This window comes from Ursus maritimus, unplaced genomic scaffold, assembly GCF_017311325.1.
Source record: "Ursus maritimus isolate PB19 unplaced genomic scaffold, ASM1731132v1 scaffold_16, whole genome shotgun sequence".
NCBI lineage: Eukaryota > Metazoa > Chordata > Mammalia > Carnivora > Ursidae > Ursus > Ursus maritimus.
Window position 1 is genome coordinate 3,842,587 of NW_024424008.1, and position 18,442 is coordinate 3,861,028.

Sequence of the window (18,442 nt, forward strand, 5' to 3'; positions counted from 1 at the left end):
AAAAAAAAAAATTAAAAATAAGGTGCTTCAATTTTCTCTGTCCTGACAAACTATCAAAATGGCAAATGATACAAGTTTCCCTGCCCCCTCTCCCCTGCTCGCTCAGCTCACCATGTTTTCCACAGGGACCGGGAGGTCGCACGTGCATGTCAGTGGATGTCCGGGAACAAACAAGGAAAAGAGAAGGCCCAGGCTTCTCCATGCTCGCTGGCATTACACGGAGTGGGATACTCACTCCCTTTTCTTAGTGGACAGATTCGTGAGTCAGGCCACAACGTGATCCCCTAGTTAGCCATTTCCACTAAATGAGTCAGTTTAGATGGGAGTCTTGCTTCTCGTGTCTGGAAATATTTCAGTGTTGCTTTGAGCAAAATGGACAATGACCATGTCCTACACAGCTCTGTGTGATGGCTTTTGGGACTTGTTAGCCTGGCTAAGCCACAGCCTCCAGTTAAACACTAATCAAGGTGTTGCTGTGAAGGGATTTTGCAGATGTAATAAAAGTCCCTAATCCGTGAACTTTAGGTCAAGATCATCCTGGATAGTCTGGGTGGGCCTGACTTAATTAGTTGGAAAGGCCTTAAGAACAGAGCCGAAGCTTCCCCCAAAAAGAGAAGAAATTCTTCCCCAGGGGCCAGTACCTTCAGCTGTGCCTGTGGAGTTCCAGTGCCCGCAATCTCCTCTTTTCTTTTCTTTTCTTTTCTTTTCTTTTCTTTTCTTTTCTTTTTTCTTTTCCTTTCCTTTCCTTTCTTTTCTTTTCTTTTTAAGATTTTATTTATTTATTTGACAGAGAGAGAGACAGCGAGAGAGAGAACACAAGCAGGGGGAGTGGGGGAGGAAGAAGCAGGCTTCCCGCCAAGCAGGGAGCCCGATGCGGGGCTCGATCCCAGGACCCTGGGATCATGACCTGAGCCGAAGGCGGAGGCTTATTAACCGAGCCACCCAGGCGCCCCTTATCTCCTCTTCTGACTGCCTGCCCCATGGATTGAATTGCTTGGTCACCCTCCACAGCCCTGTTAGCCAGTTCCTGGTGTATTCGCTTACTAGGCCCGCTGAAACAAAATATCACAAACCGAAGGGCTTAGAAGAACAGAAGTTTATTGTGTCATGTTCTGGAAGCTATAGGTCCGAGATCAAGGTGTCAGTAGGGTTGGTTCCTTCTGAGGGTGGTGACGGTGCCTCTCCCCCAGCTTTCGGCGGTTTGCTGGTGATCACAGGTGCTCTTCGGCTTGTAGATGATGCATCACCCAGTCTCCCCCTTCACGTTCGCGTGACGTTCTCTGTGTGTGGGTGTCTCTCTCCACATCCAAGTTTCCCCTTTTATAAGGACACCAGTCATATTGGGTTAAGGCCCACACTAAGGACTCCATTGTAACTTGATGACCTCAGTAAAGACTTTCGCTTCAAATAAGGTCACGTTCTGGGGTACTGGCAGTTAGGACTCCCAACATATCTTTTTGGGATTCTCTGGTTGAACCCTGACTGATACACTCTGTGGGTATCTCTCAGTCACATTCCCCAGAGCAGCTTACCGGAAGCATTGCGGTCTTCGGGTAGAACATTCCATGTCTCCAAAAACATCGACTCGTCCTCTGATCTGGAGACGTTTAAATCTGAGGGTAAGCATACACAGTTGCTCAGATCACACACACAGGGCCAGTGTTTGGGACTTACCAGAAAATTATTATTGTTAGAATTCTGGGGCATCTCAGTCAGCTGGACGGCGGGTATTTTCACTGAAAAGTGGAGTATTTTAACTCTCACCTGGGTTTGCCAGAAGCAGCTGCTTGTGTAACAAGAATGAACAACTTGAGAAGCCGACCCCTGGCTTTGTAGGGTTTGGGCAGAATGCCCACAGATGTGAGGACTTGGAGGGGAGCCGTGTGCCTGGGGACTGGGGGTCGGTGAAGACCTTTCACGTTTCCGGGCCTCTGTTATGTGTCACACACTCGCTCACGGCCCAGCGCACCTGATCTGACTCAGTCCTCACCATATTCTTGCGAGGCATGTGTTCTCCCGCGGCAAGGCGAAGAAAAGGGGTCTCAGATGACTCTCAGATCACACGTCTCATACGGATAGGCCGTGACTCAGACACAGTGTCGGTCCTTATTCTTCATGGATTCCACATCTGCAAATTCACCTACTCCCTTTCGTTTATTTGTAACTCAGGACGAATGGTGTTTTCATGACCATGCAAAGACATACGCAGAACAGTGAGAAATCTGAGGCACCTGATGGCCGTGTCCCTTGTGAGGTCGAACGAGGCGGCGCTGTGACTTCTTGTTTTAGCTCTTATACTATAAACAAGTGTCCTTGCCGTGGGGTTTTTTGCCTCTCTGTGCTTTTTGTTGGTGCTTTTGCGGTTTGAAATGGCCCTGAACGTAACGTAGGGCGCAGGTGCCCCCTGGCGTTGGTAAGCGCAAGGAGGCTGGGATGTGCCTTGCCGGGACAACACGCGTGGTGCATAAGCTTTGTTCAGGCGCGAGCTGGATGGGTACTGGCTGTGAGCTCAGTGAATGGTCAACGACATACGGCGGAGAAGGTGACCTTGCACAGAAACACCCGTAAAACCAGGGGCTCCCAGGAGCCTGAGCCCGTACTTCCGCTCCGAGCCGTGGTTCAGCGGTCACTGATTTGGTGCTCACGGCGACCTTATAGAACCGAGCTGCTGCAAATACTGAGAAGCCCTTGCAGCCACGCTGGGCCGCAGAGGCTGCCCTTTCCCACCACATGACGACGATGGGAATCGGGACCCAAGAAGCTGATGCTGCTGTCGGCTTACCCGTTTCAGGGATGAAAGAGACCATAGCCTGAAAGCCCCTGAAGGTCACGTTTTCATCCGACTGGAAGCTGATAAGCATCACTCCAGAGGAGCTCAGCACGGGGGCAGGGGCGGCAAAGCCACACAACCGAGCTGGCGAAGCCCAGCCCAGGCAGCCGCGGTCAAGGGCCCGGCAAACAGCCGTGGCGTTGGAGAGAAAAAAAAAGGTGTCCTTTAGGTAATTGTTAAGAAAGAAACTTTTTTGGTGGGTGTCCCAATTCGTTTTCGAAGTAGAGGGGCAGTTCCTTCTTTCTAATGGGTATTCAGCTCCGGCAGTGCTTCAAGCCTGTTTCTACCCGGACACTCCCACTGGGAAAGCCGCCGAGGGAACTGGTTGGAGCCACAGGGCTTGTTTCAGTGGCACTTGCCCCCTGACCCCTAGATGGCTCTGTGGTCCTCCCTCCCGCTCTTCCCGCCCCTGACCTGGGAGAAGGGGGGGTGGTCGTGAGCGCCTAGGGACGGAGCTGGGGGCGCAGGGCAGTGAAGGAAGCTGGAGCCGGTCCCTTCTATTCCCGGGAAGGAGTCGCCCAAAGGGACTGGGTCCGAATGCAAGGGGAGCCGAGGCTCCAGGGGACACACACCTATTTCCTCCCGCCCTTCCACATCCCTGTGCACGGTCACGTAGTCAGAAGTGCAGTCCCCGCTTTCCTCTACTTCCAGGCTCTGAAAGGAAAGCTGACAAGACAAGCGCATCATATGAACGAGTGACCTGATTTTGAGCGCGCAGAGAAATCTGGATTATTCAGCCTGCTCTGCGACGTGAATGGGTCAAATTACTTAGGGAAAGAGGCTATCCCACACACTGCTCACCCCAGACACATCTCAGCGACCAAATAAGGGCCGGGCCCACACAAATGTGGGGAAAAGTGCAATTATTTGAGCTCCCTGGCGCCCTCCTATGAAGAGCAGACAAACAGCAAAGAACAAGCAGCGATTGGCCAGCACCGACCTTCAACTGACTTTGAAGAGAGGAGTAGTGGGAGGTAGGGCTGATGAGGTAGGGATTCAGATTTTAGGCACCCAGGTGATGGGGATTCAGTGGAGCCCACACTGGGCGAGGGACCCAGAGGGCTGCGTGGAGGGGACAACGTGAAAGTAAATGCTCACTGATGGTGAATGTAGGCACGGGGAGACGGAGACGGTCAGAAACAGGATTCATTCAAACATTTCTAAGCCCTTCCTGCCATGCTTTCTGGAAACAGTCCCTTTTCTCTCCCAGGCAAATAGTATGTGCATAGTTATGACTTGTAATCCTAATTTCCCAGTTCCTCTGGGAGGGGTCCTGCACGATGCCGCGGTCACTGCAGGGGGCGAGGGCATCACCGCACTGACCCACTGACCCACGGCACTCAGTACACACGGACCGAATGACTGGGTGGTCTTGAGGCCCTCCCAGCTCTGGCACGTTTAGATTTTCAACTAAATTTTGTCTTCTTCCTCCTTCCAGAAATCCACTCACACTTCAACTTTTATCCTCTATCACTCATTACAAAGCTTCCCTTAATTCTGCTTCCTCCTGAAAGTTGCTATTTCAACTGTTTGGGTCCAGAAGCTTTGAGAAAGAGATCTACACTTCTTTCCCCTGTGTCTTCTCCCACTCCTCGGTAAAACCTGTGAGCTCTTGTTCCTGCTCCGGACGTCAGACTGACTGTTCCAGGGCCTTCCTCTCCCACCTGCTCTCCATCGCTCAACTGTCAATCCAAGTCTTTTTCCCTTTTGCTGGGGGATGAGCTGAGGCCCGGGTAGTGAATGCTCAGTCCTCTTCTTTAAACTCACTTTCTGTGGGAAATCCAGACTGGGCCACACCTCTTCGTGTGTTTGCTTGTTTGGTGTTTTAAATGAAAGGCTCCGTTCTCTGGACTGTCCTAACTCCACACCTGCTGCGACTCTCGGGCTTCTTTTTGCCTCTTAAATGTATGAGAGCCTGGAGGTCTTGTCCATCCTTACGCCTCCCCCTTTATCTTCTACCTCTTCTTTCCCTCATATACTCTCTCGCTCTCAATTATCTTTTTAAGAGAGAGACTTCTAAATCAATGCCTACATCCAACCGCATCCTGCCTGCAGTCTTAAACCACCGGGTGGCCTCTTTCTGCCGATGGCCCGCTGGTGCTTCGTGAACAAACAGGCGGCCACAAACGCTACTAACCAAATGCGGACTAAACTCTGCGTCCCGACATTGGAAACTCCCTGTACTTACAGCTCAGCCTCACCTCCTACGACCCCTCCCCACGCACCCACGACCCTCTGACACCAGCCCGTCCCTCAGCCTGGTCTGCATGGCTCCTCTGTGCTTGCTCTGTTCCCTCTGCATGGAAAGCTTGATGTTTGGGGCCTTCTTGGCATTGACTTTTGTTAGCCATTACTTACAAAGCGTTTTGTTAGCAGTTTAATGGATAAGGAAGAAATGCTTGTTTCTAGAAGGGACTAGAAACTGATTAAACCAGTTACTGGGTACGGATGAAGACAGCCCTCCAACAGAAAGCACACAATTGCCATCTAGTGGTAAATGTGGGTAGTTACAGGGAAAATAGGCTGGTCTGTTTATTCAATGCCTATTTATCAAGAGCCTTGTACGCCAGGGACCAGGGATACAGCAGGGAATAAACCTAACTTAAACACACATACACCCACACACAACCCACAAACACACACACACACACACAACAACAACAACAAACTTCTGCCCTCATGATTTCTGTGGAGATACCAGAGCAAAGTTAAGGGTAACCAGAGGCAGTACCTTAATCAGGTAGTGTTTGGGGGCTTGAAAAACCCAGTTACAGTTGGCCATGTCACTATAGTCTTCAGGATAGTGAAGACTCTGTATGAGGCCTTCTTCAAAAAGGACAGTAAAGGAACCGCAACCTGAATCTGAAACACAAGGGGAAACGTCGCGACAACGGCATCACTGAAGCAAAGAGGAATCCTTTCGTGCTCCCTCGTGTCTCCCACAAATGACGCAGCGGCTGACTCTTCAGACAGAGGCAGCACGAAGGAAGATGTCTGTGTGCTGATTTTCCAGGGCTCATTCAGCCCTCCCAGCTCCTGAGCGATAAACACGAGTTAGCAGGACTGTGGAAGGAGCGCCTGCAGGGGCCTCTCCCCGGGCCCATGGTCCCCTCTCCCCATGCGTGCGGGGCCTCAGACTTCTCTAGACGGCCTGCACAGAGTGGGATAAAGCAGGAGGTCTTACCAGGAAGGTAGCTTGGCTTTAGAGCTTTGTAGGTGAGGTTGAACCCAGCTGCGTAATCGGTGGCATCAGAGCTGAAATTCAGCCGCACAGAGTGGGAGCCAACCAGAACTGAGGAAGCGACGCTCTTCCCACAGAACTTCCCTGCAGCACAAGGAGGAAGAGTCGTGCTTCGGAGTCTAGAAGCAGCACCCATTGAGAGACTTAGGGAGAACCGGACTGTCACGATAGGACAGGACTGTCTAAGCCAGGGTTTCTCTCCCTGGTACCACTGACGTTGAACTGGGACATTCTTGGCGTTCAGACTGTCTTGGGTATCATGGGATGTTTCACAGCATCCCTGGCCTCTGCTCGCCAGATGCCACTGATACTCCCTGTACTCATGACAACTAGAAACGCTCTGACACGTCGCCAGGTATCTCCTGGGGGGCAAAAATCACCTCCTCTTAAGAACCACAGAAATGCTCCTCCATCTGCATTTCTTGCGTAAGTGCCCTTCGCCTCCACTCATGGTTTTCCATTGCTACCTGCGTCCTTAGCTGGACGGTGCAGTAAAGCTCATTTGTGTGCCTAGGAAAGCAACATCCTGCCTGAGAGGCCCTGTGACAGGTCCGTATTTTACTCCCGAGGGGCTCCAGGCCTGGCACATGAATCTAGGAAGCCTGGTTCCATGGAAAGCAGGTGCAGCAAACAAAACGGCTCAGATTCAGTTCCTTTCCACAGTCAGTCCTGAGTCTCCAGCTTGGAAATGGGCAGTGTTGTGTTATAGATGTCCCGGTGCCAGACGGACGGCCTCCCGGCCCCATGAAGCCCTCCCAGCACAAGTGTCCATTTGACAGCGTGAAAATCCGCTCACCGAGAAGTCTGTCTTCTAAGGAATAGATCGAGAGGTGGCTGTGGTGACAAGACTCCGCATCCAAGTGGGAAACACTGAGCAGGACATGCATTTTCTCTGGGGCCAGCAGGGTCCAGACACAGCGTCTGCAGGCAGATCCATTAAGAGGGTGTCGTTTCCAGACAGAACGTGACTGTCACGGTCCAGTTACTGGGCACAGTCAGACTGGAGGGGGCAGTTGGGGGAGGAGTGGCAGGGGGCTACTCACTGCCGGCGCTCGTAATACAGGTGGGGGCCTTCTGGGAAGTGCAGCTCGCCCTCAGACTCGTGGAGCACACGATCCTGCTCGCTGCACGGGGCTGGGACAGACAGCCATGAGAAGCAGGGTGACTGGGGGCCCGTACAGACACTGGAACGCCTGGCTCGTCGTTAGGCAGGCTTCCTCTCTTGTGAAAGCTTTCCCTGCCCTGGCTTCGGTGATGCCTCATTCTTTCTGTTCTTTTTATATGCTGCCTAACCTTGAGGGTCAATGACTTCTTCTCCTTCGCTGTTCTTTCTCCGGCATCATAACTCGACCTCTACCTGCATGTATTTCCCAGGTTCCATCCCTGCTTTCCTCTCTCTCTACACAAGCCCTCTGACCGGTCTCATTCATACCCTGAGTTTCCTATTATTCTACTCTCCTGAGCTTCAGACCTGTTTTTCAACCATCTCCTAGATATCCCCTTAACATGCTGCAAATAGTCTGCAAAACTGCTTCCGCTTCTGATTAGATTTAAAAAAAAAAGAGAGAGAGAGAGATTTATTTATTTTAGAGAGACAGCAGGTGCGAGTTTGGGGGGGTGTGGAGAGGGAGAGAGAAAGTCAAGCAGACTCCACGCCTAGCATGGAGCTGACGCGGACTCGATCCCGTGACTCTGAGATCACCACCTAAGCTGAAACCAAGAGTCGAATGCTCAACCAACGGCACCCCAGGTGCTTTCTGATTAGATTCCTCCGATGTGCCCTTTGCTTCATCTCATGCTCGAAACTTGGGTTCCAGCCTTGGCTCTTCCCTGCCCCTCCCCGCCCTTCATAGAAGAGACTACCGGGTCCCAATTCCTCTTGTTTCTCTTCCCATCCTTTCATTCTCTGGCCCTTGCCCTCGGTCTCTGGAACTAATGTGTAATCTCAGAAGTCCCCCCAGCCTATCCCCGACGTGCTGTTCTTGTACCACCAGAGTAGTGCTCTAATCTATTTATCTAATTCAAGTTCCTTTTACTCCGTCAATCCGAACTTTTTAGACAGGCATCCGAAGTTTCCACCGCTTGGTCTCAATTTAGTTTCTAATCTCCCTCATCGAACCCCATCACACACATCCCCACTTCAGCTGCTCTGACTGACGCTCTGGTCTCTTCTACCCCCTGCATTTGCAGACCTCCATTCTTTAGCATTGTCTTTCGAGAAAGATGATTCCTTGAGCTGCAATATTTTTCTTTACCTGTATCCCATTTCCACCGGACGATATTCTACTGGTTCTTTGTGGGGGCCTTTTGTGATTCAGCCAAAAACGTGTCTGTGCTCCAAAGCCTCCCCTTGCTTTTTTCCCCAGCCAGTCACTCCTCTAGTTCTCAGGGTGCTTTTCCCCCATTGTTCTTTGTAGATGGTTCCACAGACTCATAGAACCACTGACAATCTGAGCTAAAGGTGCCTTAGAGACCACCTGGTCCAGACTCTTTTCTTTATGGATGGGGAACCTGAGGTCCGGAGGTAGGAAGGCGCTTTCCCAAAGCTACAGAGTGGATTCATTGCAGACTTGCCGTGTAACGCCGGGAGAGAGTCCCCTGTACCTGTGAGGACACCTTCAGAGTAAGGCGCGTAGCTTATTGACCACATCTGCACCACCTCACCTCCCGGCCCCTGACTGTCGGATCCAAATCCAGGGTTTGGCAAATGTTTGCTGAGTTGAGATGGAGCTCTCGAGAAGTGAAATGGGAGGGAACCGGGCTCCCTCTGGGCCCCGGCCTGCGCTGACTGGCACGGAATGGCTGTGGGTGCCCCGAGTGTGGGTAGCTTTATACCCAGTGAGCAGGGAGAGCTCGTGCAAGGACTTTTGGTTATAAAGGGAACCTACATTCAGAAATACTAGAGCGGGCTGCGAGCAACACCCACCTCTGGAGCTCTTTCTCCGCTTCCCTGGGAAAGAAAAAGAAAGACGCTGTTCAAGGTCTGTGGTATCCTGACCCACATTTCAAGAAGTTAGCATTTCCCTGGCTCCAACATGCAGGCATTTTTAAGTCAATATGCAACTAATGAAAATCTAATCGGTGGAAAGAACAGAAGGGATAAATTGACAAAGCAGGAAAGTGGCCTTGGTGTTTTAATGAAATTTCACTCCCTTCATTAAGTGGGCTAATTAAGAAACAGGCCGTGATTAGCTTGGCGTTTACACAGAGCAAGAGGTTATCGGTCCACCTCTCTTGTTGTTCATGAGAAGGGAGGCTGGAGGCGGAAATACGTGACCCACAACCACAAAAGAGCTGCTGGTGTAGCTACGACTGGAGGGCTTGGACGCCTGCCCCGGGACCACACACTTGAAAACAAACCCAAGTTCTTACCGAATGAATTTGAATTAACCCCTTTGGGACAGAATAGAAGCCCTATTGAAGCTGGAAGCTACTAGTTAGAAAACAATGAAGTTGGCTTTGGAGGCAGAAGTGAAGTTTCAGTTAACTGCCTGGTCTGGAAGAAGGGCGTGTACAGACCCTGACCTCTTCAGACTCCTGGAACCCCGATCTGTGCCAGCACTACTCACATTTCGGGCCGGATTGTTCTTTGTCGTGGGTGCTGTCCTGCGTGTTGCAGGATGCTTAGCAACAGCTTCAGCTCCTACCCTCTAGATGCCAGTGCCACCCCCCCCCCATGGTGACGACCAAAAATGTCTCCAGACATGGTCCTCTGGGACGCAAAATTTCCACCGGTTCATAACCACTGTAGCTTGCTACATCTCGCTAGCACACTTGAGAAGTAAGTGCTGGAATTGCATCACTAACTGCTAGTTTCAACTACAGGCAAATTTGACAGAGCCTAGGATGGATGGATTCATGCTGCTTTGAATAGTTGTCTGCTGCACTGCATACCGTATTTTACTCATTTTAAATTTTAAAATGTCACAATTCTTACGTGCTACACTAGAAACAGAAGCAGAGGCTGTCCGCTCAGAGGCCCTGACTTGCCTAGACTGCCGACACTCTCGCTGGCCCCAGCTTCCTGACCTTGTGTGCTGGCGTTATTACCAGTTCGGATGTGTTTGTGGATCCAGGGAAGCACTTTTCTAAGGTCTGTGAAGATCCCAGGGGATCCTTGGTCATCTTTCCGCATGTTGTTTCTCCAGCCTCGGCCACAGCCCAAACCCCAAGAAGTCACACCAGCCAGAGTCCAAGCCCCCTTCTTATTCCGGCACATGAGGGAACCTCCTGAATCTCCCTGGAGGGGAAAAAGCCTCTCTTACCATCATTGTCAGGTCTGTGCTCCCTCTTTTCCCCACAGAGATGCTAGTTGAGGGTCAATGACATTTCTTCACTTCTGATAAGTTGGACTCGGGGCCCAGGAGAACAGCTAAGCACAATTCACATTAAATCCTCAAATATCACTGCAATTGCACCCTTTTCTTCCCCATCCTGGGGGGATGTTTGTTTCATCAGTCATCAGACTTTCTTCCTACTCCTGTCTCATCCTGCAGACTCAGAGAAGTCTTGTCCAGTAGTGAAACTCACCTCAGGTCTTGGTCAGCAGGAGGAATGGAAGGAAAGGAAAGTTCCCATTATCCACAAATTAGAAACCTCTAAAAGGGAAAAAGCCAGCCAGCCTTCAGGGGTAGAGAACCCTAAGCCCACTGTTGGCATTATCTCTGTTATTTTGTCTTTTGGGAAAAGTGGAAGACCTCCTCTGAATCCACACTTCCTGCTAAAAACAGGTTGTATAACTGTCCCTTTATTTTGACTTGACCTCCCTTGTCACTCCCGACCCTTCTTTCCAGAGTCCAGTCTTATCCACAGCCTTCTTTTAGCCCCTCCCCTGATGACAAAGCTGAGGGAAGCCCTGCCTGGGACATTTCAACCCAGCCACTCCCACCTACCTGACATGCATCTCTCCCTCCATCTGGGAAACCTGTGCAGAGAAAGGTCTGCCCACTGACAGGTTTCTTTAGGGTTAACAGAGCTGCCATACACTCCTCCTGGGTCAGAATGGGCAGGTTCGCTTCCTGCAAGACTTGCGAGAGAACACCATCTAGAAAACAGAGAGGTGAGAGCCCCAGCAAGGCACTCTCACCCTTCCTGAGTTGAAGACGCCACATTCAGGTTTATATCTTTTGGAAAGACCTGAATTTCTCAGTTTAATGGCTATTCTGTTTTAAAATGTTTACACAATGGTTTTTTAAAAAAATAGATTAAAAACAGTATTTCCTGATTACCCACCAGAACGTTCTGAAATCTGATTAAAAGAAGTGGCATAGAAGTTCTTACCTTCAGCCGTGCGGCCCCAGCCTGCAGTTGTACAAAGAAACCCAGCCTCAAATCGTTCCTTTGGCTCTGGAAGGCACATGGGCCCCACAAACTGGCCTGAAGAAAAGAGCAGGGCAGGTCTTGTCTCATCCACGGAGGAGAGGACATCCTAAGCCACTCACCAAATAGCCTCTAGGTGGTTCCCGAAATATCTCGGGAGAGTTGTGTTCTCTGTGCCTTGCACCTCCAGGGGTCACTTAGCAGACAGAGAAGGGCTCTCTCCTGACTCCACATAATCCTGTATCTGAAGCCACGTACAAAAGGGTTTCACGGAGGGGTCCATCCACCCCAAATCCCTGTCTTGAAGTGCTTGACCCAGAACTGTTGGACATACGCTACGTAACATACGTTGTAGGGAATGTGCTATGGAGCAGAAGTTATAGGGAACACGGTATAGACGATTCACGGTGAGCCCCAAATGTTTACCAAAATGAAAGGCACCATCCATCTTCAAAAGAGCAATATCATAGTCCATCGGCTTCTTGATGGAGAAATAGGGGTGTATGATGATGCTTTCAATGGTGAGGGTCTGCTCCCCTGGCTCTATATGGCTCAAGTCGTGTTCTCCAGCAGTGACGTTCAAAGGTGTTGCAATATTTCTATGAAGAGGAATCAGTAAAGTGAGTAAATTTCATTTAGCTTCTGAGGACACTTGTAATGATTGACAATCTGGCCTCTTTCAAATGACATGGATGGATAATGTGTGAGTGAGGATGCCGAAAAGAGAAAGTGAGAATGATTTCATCACTGCTAGTAAAAATGCAAAGGTTCCCAATTTAAGTGGGGGACTAGTCAAGAGTGGCCTCAAATGGAACCAATAATAAATATAAATAGAATACTTTTCAGTGTTATTCATAAAACCTCTAAAAATGCTTATATGTTGTAACTCAGGGGTCTGAAGCCATAGTGGATTTTATTCAGCTGCCCTAGGTAGTTGGCCTGGTCTCAGTACCAGTGATTCTTTGAGAATGATTGGTGATTCCCCTTAAGTGTGCAGCTCTAGTGTCAAAGACCTAATGCTCAATGTATGTTATGAAAGACATAACAGCATCGGAACTTTGATATCTCAGGGAGTATGCACTCAAGAGTCGGGACGGATTAAAACAGTGGGAGGTGGGGATCTTCTCATTACCTCCTGTATGTTTGTAATTTAGAGGCGTGGTGTGAGATGGGAAAGACCATTCTATTTCCCTTCATCCTGTAGCCAGGTTATCTGAAAGGAACTCAGTAGGATGCATTGAGGTGGATCAACAACTTTGGGCTTACCATCTTTGGGGACCCTTTTTCCCCCAAAGTGATGATTTTATACAGAATTGGAAAGGGCATCATTTTCTCTTGGTATATTTCCCTGGCTCTTGGCCATATTGGCTGCCTAACCTAATACACAGCATCTCGTTAGCCCAGTCCCTCGCCACACTGCAGGGAGATGATCAGTTGACTCATCTTGAGACTATTGGCTCTCCGCGGGGGATAGGAATGACATCTTATCTCTGTATCTTTGGTACCCACCGAAGTGTCTAGCACCAAGTAAATATCCAGGGAATGTTTGCAGACTTGAAATGAAAGAGGGCACATATGGGACATGATCTTGATTGCAGCCTAGTGACTACCAAGAACGCTGATAACAGTAGAATGTTTAGAGTAAACAGGAAATTGGCTAACGGACGGAAGTTGTTAGATCGCGGCTCAGAGAGGCAGGATGAGAAGGAAAGCAGACATGGGCGCCTTCTTTACGGTTTACTGGCCTCCCTTTGTTTTCTTTTATCAACTTTTTTCTTCAAATTTTTATTTAAATTCTAGTTAGCTAACATTCATTGCAACATTGGCTTCAGGAGTAGAATTCAGTTCTTCTATCAACTTTTTAAGATGTATAATGAACCAGATTATTTTTTTTCACTGAAATTTGAGAGAGAATTTTCACAAATATGTCTTTGCGATTCTTGTTTTCACTTAGACATTATTCTTTAACTACTTCCAGTCATATTTAAGTAGACAAAGTATTCCACTCCCACAAACAAAGTATGTTTTCTACCAAGTTGAGTATCCTTTGACGATGTCGCTGATGCTTGTGTTATGCATTTCTGTTATGTTCCTGTGCTAAAGTATACATCACACATTTCCATGTTTTGATACAATTATTGCTGCTGATTCCAAAGGAGAAGGAGGGTAGTGTGGTGTTCACCATGAGCTAGGCCTTCCTTACCTGTTTGCAACGCAGTGAGCAGCTGTAATCACCCACTGTGCAGCGATGATGGTCCCACCACAGATGTGCTTCTGCCTTCGTTTCAGAGACACCTGGTTTGCAAAAAGCCTAAGTGGGAGCAAGTTAGTGCCCTGGGACCCCTCCCCCCCCAAACCTGGAGACTGAACATATTCTGAAAAACAGACCCCAATATTTTACAAATACTAGAAATTATGGACTGTGAAGGAGTAAAACCCATTCCGTGACAGCTCAGAAAGAAGAGCAGTGTTGGAACCAGAAGATTCCCAGCCCTGGTCTGTAGGAGAAGTAGTTAATTTGAGACAGTTGGCTATAAGGATTTAGTAGAATTGGTAGTAAAAATGATTGATATTTATTTATTTATTTTCATAATACTGTTGACCCAGACTGTTACTCTAGCAATATGAACAATTTCTGTGAATGAAGAGAAAGAAAGAGAAATGTAAGATATAGCAGAGTCCAGAGAAACAGATTTGGGAGAAGAACAGGTGAAGGCTAAGAAAATCTTTCAACACATGCTCCAGTGCTTCCAAGCCTCTTAGAGAAATCGTCAGTGCCTACAATTTTCTCATGCTCTTAGCTCTTTGACCTCTATCACTGCTTCAAGCCTGTTTTTTAATCTGCCTCTACCAATTACTTTCTATCTTCAGTTTATCCTGTTCATGATATTTGACTCTAAAATGCTTTCAGGGTATACGTAAATGCTTTTTTTTTTAATAATTTTTTTTATTATATTATGTTCGTCACCATACAGTACATCCCTGGTTTTTGATGTAAAGTTCCATGATTTATTAGTTGCATATAACACCCAGTGCACCGTGCAATATGTGCCCTCCTTACTACCCATCACCAGCCTATCCCATTCCCCCACCTCCCTCCCCTCTGAAGCCCTCAGAGTCTGGAACGGATGTCCCAGAGTCCATAGTCTCTCATGGTTCATTCCCCCTTCTGATTACCCCCCCTTTCTTCTCCTACCGATCTTCCAACTTCTTATGTTCCATAAATGAGTGAAACCATATGATAATTGTCTTTCTCTGCTTGACTTATTTCGCTTAGCATTCAAGTAAATGCTTTTAATTCCATTGTCAGAATTAGAAAAGAAGACATTTATTAGAATTGTCACATTTTCAAAAAGTGTTCAATGAACAATTGAAAAAATTTAATACAGAGAAAAAGAAAAAGAGTAAGTAAAAGTAAGTAAAATCACTGACTCTGACTTGAATATGAACTTCTAAATTGATTAGTCAACCAGTTGATCAAATAAGCAACTGATCAATTAACTCTTCAACCAAGTAATTAATTCATCAGTTAATCAAATGGCCATGACTTGGCCATTCGGTCAACCTACTAAACATAAACTCAATCAACCAACCATTACTAAATATCCGCTGACCAAAAATTAATGTGACTGACTTAAACAAAGTTAAAGTAAGGAGCTATTACTCACAAAATTAAGAGGCGAGAAAACAAAATGGCTCTCGGAATAAAGAAAGTTGGGAGAATTTCAAGGATGATAAATGTGAACACCGTAGGCTAGAAACAGATGCACAAAGGCGTGTTGATGGCATGTGAAGACCAGGAGGTTAGATCGGGAGAAGAGTCTTAGGACATCAGCTTCTAAGGAGGCGGTATTCTTGATTATTCCTTAAGAGGTCCTATGATAAAGGTATAAACCTCCAAACAGAAAGCAGACCTATGGATATGACACCTTTGACTTACCAGGTCATCTTTAACTATAATGAGATAATTATAGTTGTTGAATTAGAGAATTATTCTTCTAGTTGTAAATTCAAGAGTTTTTTAGGTTACTGAAGTGGGGTTTTTGTCTTAGGGGCTGAAAGTTTGGGGTGCCATTTCCAATTTTGGGGGCAAGCCAGTAGCACATGTAATTATTCTGAACATACATTTTCTGGAACTCAACGGATGGACATCCTGAGGGACTCGGATCCTGGCACACACTCAGGAGATCTCTGGTGATGAGTTAGGCAGAATGGAGGGTTTCTGGGACATCCGTTCCTGAGAAAGCTCATAGTCTGTCCACTAGAGAATGTTCCCTGAGACTCACCTGCCAGGGGTAGGTACCCTTTTCCACTTGGCTTCCCCCAACAATGCGACTGAAAATGTTAAGGTAATTCCAAGGCTGTGCCTTCACCAGACTCCGCCCACAAGTGGGAGCTGGGAGAGAGAGAAGACAAAAATTTAGTGATTAGATAGCTCCTAGAACTGAGGAATACAGGAAGCTTTTCTGAGCAAGAAAAAACTGTAGGACATGGAGCATGTGGAAAGATTACAACATGGCTTTACATTAATTGTGGGATTTGCTGTGATTTGCAGTACATGGGATTGTTCAGCTTTTGTCACCCAGAACAGGCATATCATGAAGAGATCTACTGCTCTGATATGAAGATGAAAGACCTCAGAGGTAGATCTCCACTGGGCCAGCAGNAATGTAGCCCCCTTGATTCTGAGCAATCTGGCCCCTTGCAGTCTCCGCACCGCACTCTGCTTCTATGGCATTTATCACATGACGTCGTGGTTATTTCTATGTCCTTCAACCCAGTTAGACTGTGGGCTTGTCCAAGTGAGGAACTTAATCTTAGAAATATCTGCATTCAAAGTATCGAGAACAGTCCATGATGCATAGAAGCTGCTGAGTGACTGGTGAAGTGTTTGGTGCCGTACTCTGCCTTGGGTTGTAACTGTGTGTACATCTTCTCTGCTCCACCCAGGAGACCGAGCCTGAGGCCATGGTCCGTGCTACCCGGCACACTCTCAGACATTGGGCTTCGTTCTCTGTGGAAGTAGAAAGTGGCGGGTTGCTCAAGAACGTGCCTGGATTCACACACCAGAGTGGTGTTAGGCTCGAAGGGTTGCCGGGTAATGGCAAAAGGAGGACTCTACCCCTGAGAAAGTTGCATTTACTTATTTAGCCTCAGTGATTTTTGGGCCCCTCAACTGGCGGATGAGCTAGATTAAAGATGTTCAGCACTGCCCGGTAATTCAAAGATGGCGTACCTTCTGTCCCTTTGGCAGATCATTCTTTTCTACCTGTTTTCAAGGCGGGCCCAGAAAGCCCTGCCTCATGATCACCCACTTCTTTTCCCAGCTGGACCCTTTCTTCCTTATTCCTCAGCTTCGGCGTCACCTCAGCTGAGAAGTCTTCCTTGATTTCCTCAAGCTGTGTTAAGTGTCTCTCCTGCACTGCATAGTAGGCTTTCCTCCCCGCTTCTCTAGATCGTGCCATGCAGCGTTGTGATAATGAGTAGTGTGTCTGCCTCTCTCACTGGACTATACACTACACGAGGGGAAAAAACCCTATGTTTTATTCATCTCTGTATTTCCAAGGTTTTGCACAATTCCGAACGTACAGTAGACACTTAGAAAAGTTGGATGGATGAACCAATGCTTTTTTTCTGGATAGCATATCTTTGAGAGCATAGCTATTTAGATTAATATGTTAAAATACACAAAGGTCTTACAAATGACTTCTCATTCAATCCTCATTCTGTGCCATGAATCGAGCACTATTGGCCCCACATTACTGATGAGAAAATGAAGAATCACAGAAATGCACAGCTAATTAACAGCAAAGGATGGATGTCACACTGAGCCCTTTGATTTTGAACCCAGTGCAGGCATGACATTGAATCAAAAGCTTATTTTCTAACAGTTTCAGTTGAATGAATCATAAATAAATTAGACACAAAACTTACTATTTCCTGAACTCATTGAGGCAAAGACAGAAAACAGGATGATTCTTGGGGCTGGCACAGCTCTGACTATGGAGAAGCCTGCCAAGAACTGTCCTCACCTTATGTTACTTGAGGGAAAAGAGACCATTCATAATGTGCCACAGTAAACATACTTCATATTTCCCAGTAAGATAATTTTCCAAAAGATTACAAATGCTTTCAAATATATGTTGATTTCCAGAATTTGCTCCATGGAAAAGGATGGGATTATGTAATGTGTCCAAATAAGTGAATAATCCCAGTTTTCTCCAGATCAATGCCATTTGTCCAGGTTGTATGCCATGAATGTGTTATCCAGTTTCGTATGCCGAGTACGGGAGAGAAGCCCAAAATAATGACATGAAAAACACTTAGGTCTCCAAAATACATCTGCTTCTGTTTTCCCAAAGGAACGTTGCATGGAGTAGTGATGCCCATTGCCAGCAAAGGTTATCCCTTCAGATGAAGGTAGTTATAGAGTTCACTTGGAACTTACCTTTGGGGAGAGAGAGAGTTGCAGATTTGCCTTGGTCCAAGCACAGCATTCCAAGTAGTAAAAGGAGAGTATTCTTGCTCAGAGTCATTTTGAGACTCAGTTTTTCCTAGAAATTTTAGAGAGACTAAGGAAAACCAAATAGAAAGCCTGTGAGACCAGTAAGAAGCCAATTTAAAAGAAAGTTATTTATTAACCAAGACTTGAGTCATTCAACCATGTCCTTACGATGTTTCTGAATGTGGTTTCTTGCAAAGATCGTTGCGAGATGTGGGGAGTCAACCACAGAAGCATGGTCTTGATCGAGCAATATTACATGTCCCGTCACACCCACATCGATATGCTGCCTCCGCCAGGCTAGCCCAGTGGTTGGTGTCTAAGGTTTCATCTGCAAACAGTACTTGCTTCTTAGTGTATAGGTTGCCACTGTCTACAAGAGGATCGAACATCCAGGTTGTCTCTGTTACGAGGTTCTGCTGCATGCTGGCAAACAACCCATCAGAATATGCGAAAACATTTTTGTTTCTCTTATTTTCCCGTTGTAAATGGGTAGTTATAGCCACGTGTTAGGAGAGGGGAGGAGAGGAAACATAATTTGATAGCACAC

General features: G+C 47.4%; 1 protein-coding gene across 1 annotated transcript in view; it reads right to left on the reverse strand.

The window, feature by feature from the left end:
* The window catches only part of OVCH2 (ovochymase 2), a 22,177-nt gene extending 3,974 nt beyond the window's left edge, over positions 1–18,203 (reverse strand). The window contains exons 1-15 of the mRNA XM_008683845.2: positions 17,839–18,203; positions 15,677–15,786; positions 13,594–13,685; positions 11,817–11,989; positions 11,352–11,447; positions 10,964–11,115; positions 10,122–10,311; positions 8,998–9,021; positions 7,115–7,205; positions 6,868–6,992; positions 6,015–6,155; positions 5,562–5,692; positions 3,403–3,496; positions 2,783–2,914; positions 1,533–1,613 (exon numbers count right to left, since the gene is read on the reverse strand). Coding sequence (XP_008682067.2) covers positions 1,533–1,613; positions 2,783–2,914; positions 3,403–3,496; positions 5,562–5,692; positions 6,015–6,155; positions 6,868–6,992; positions 7,115–7,205; positions 8,998–9,021; positions 10,122–10,311; positions 10,964–11,115; positions 11,352–11,447; positions 11,817–11,989; positions 13,594–13,685; positions 15,677–15,786; positions 17,839–17,926 — 1,720 coding nt within the window. The 5' untranslated portion in view covers positions 17,927–18,203. The remainder of the gene's footprint in view (positions 1–1,532; positions 1,614–2,782; positions 2,915–3,402; positions 3,497–5,561; positions 5,693–6,014; positions 6,156–6,867; positions 6,993–7,114; positions 7,206–8,997; positions 9,022–10,121; positions 10,312–10,963; positions 11,116–11,351; positions 11,448–11,816; positions 11,990–13,593; positions 13,686–15,676; positions 15,787–17,838) is intronic.
* Between the last annotated feature and the right edge of the window lie 239 nt (positions 18,204–18,442).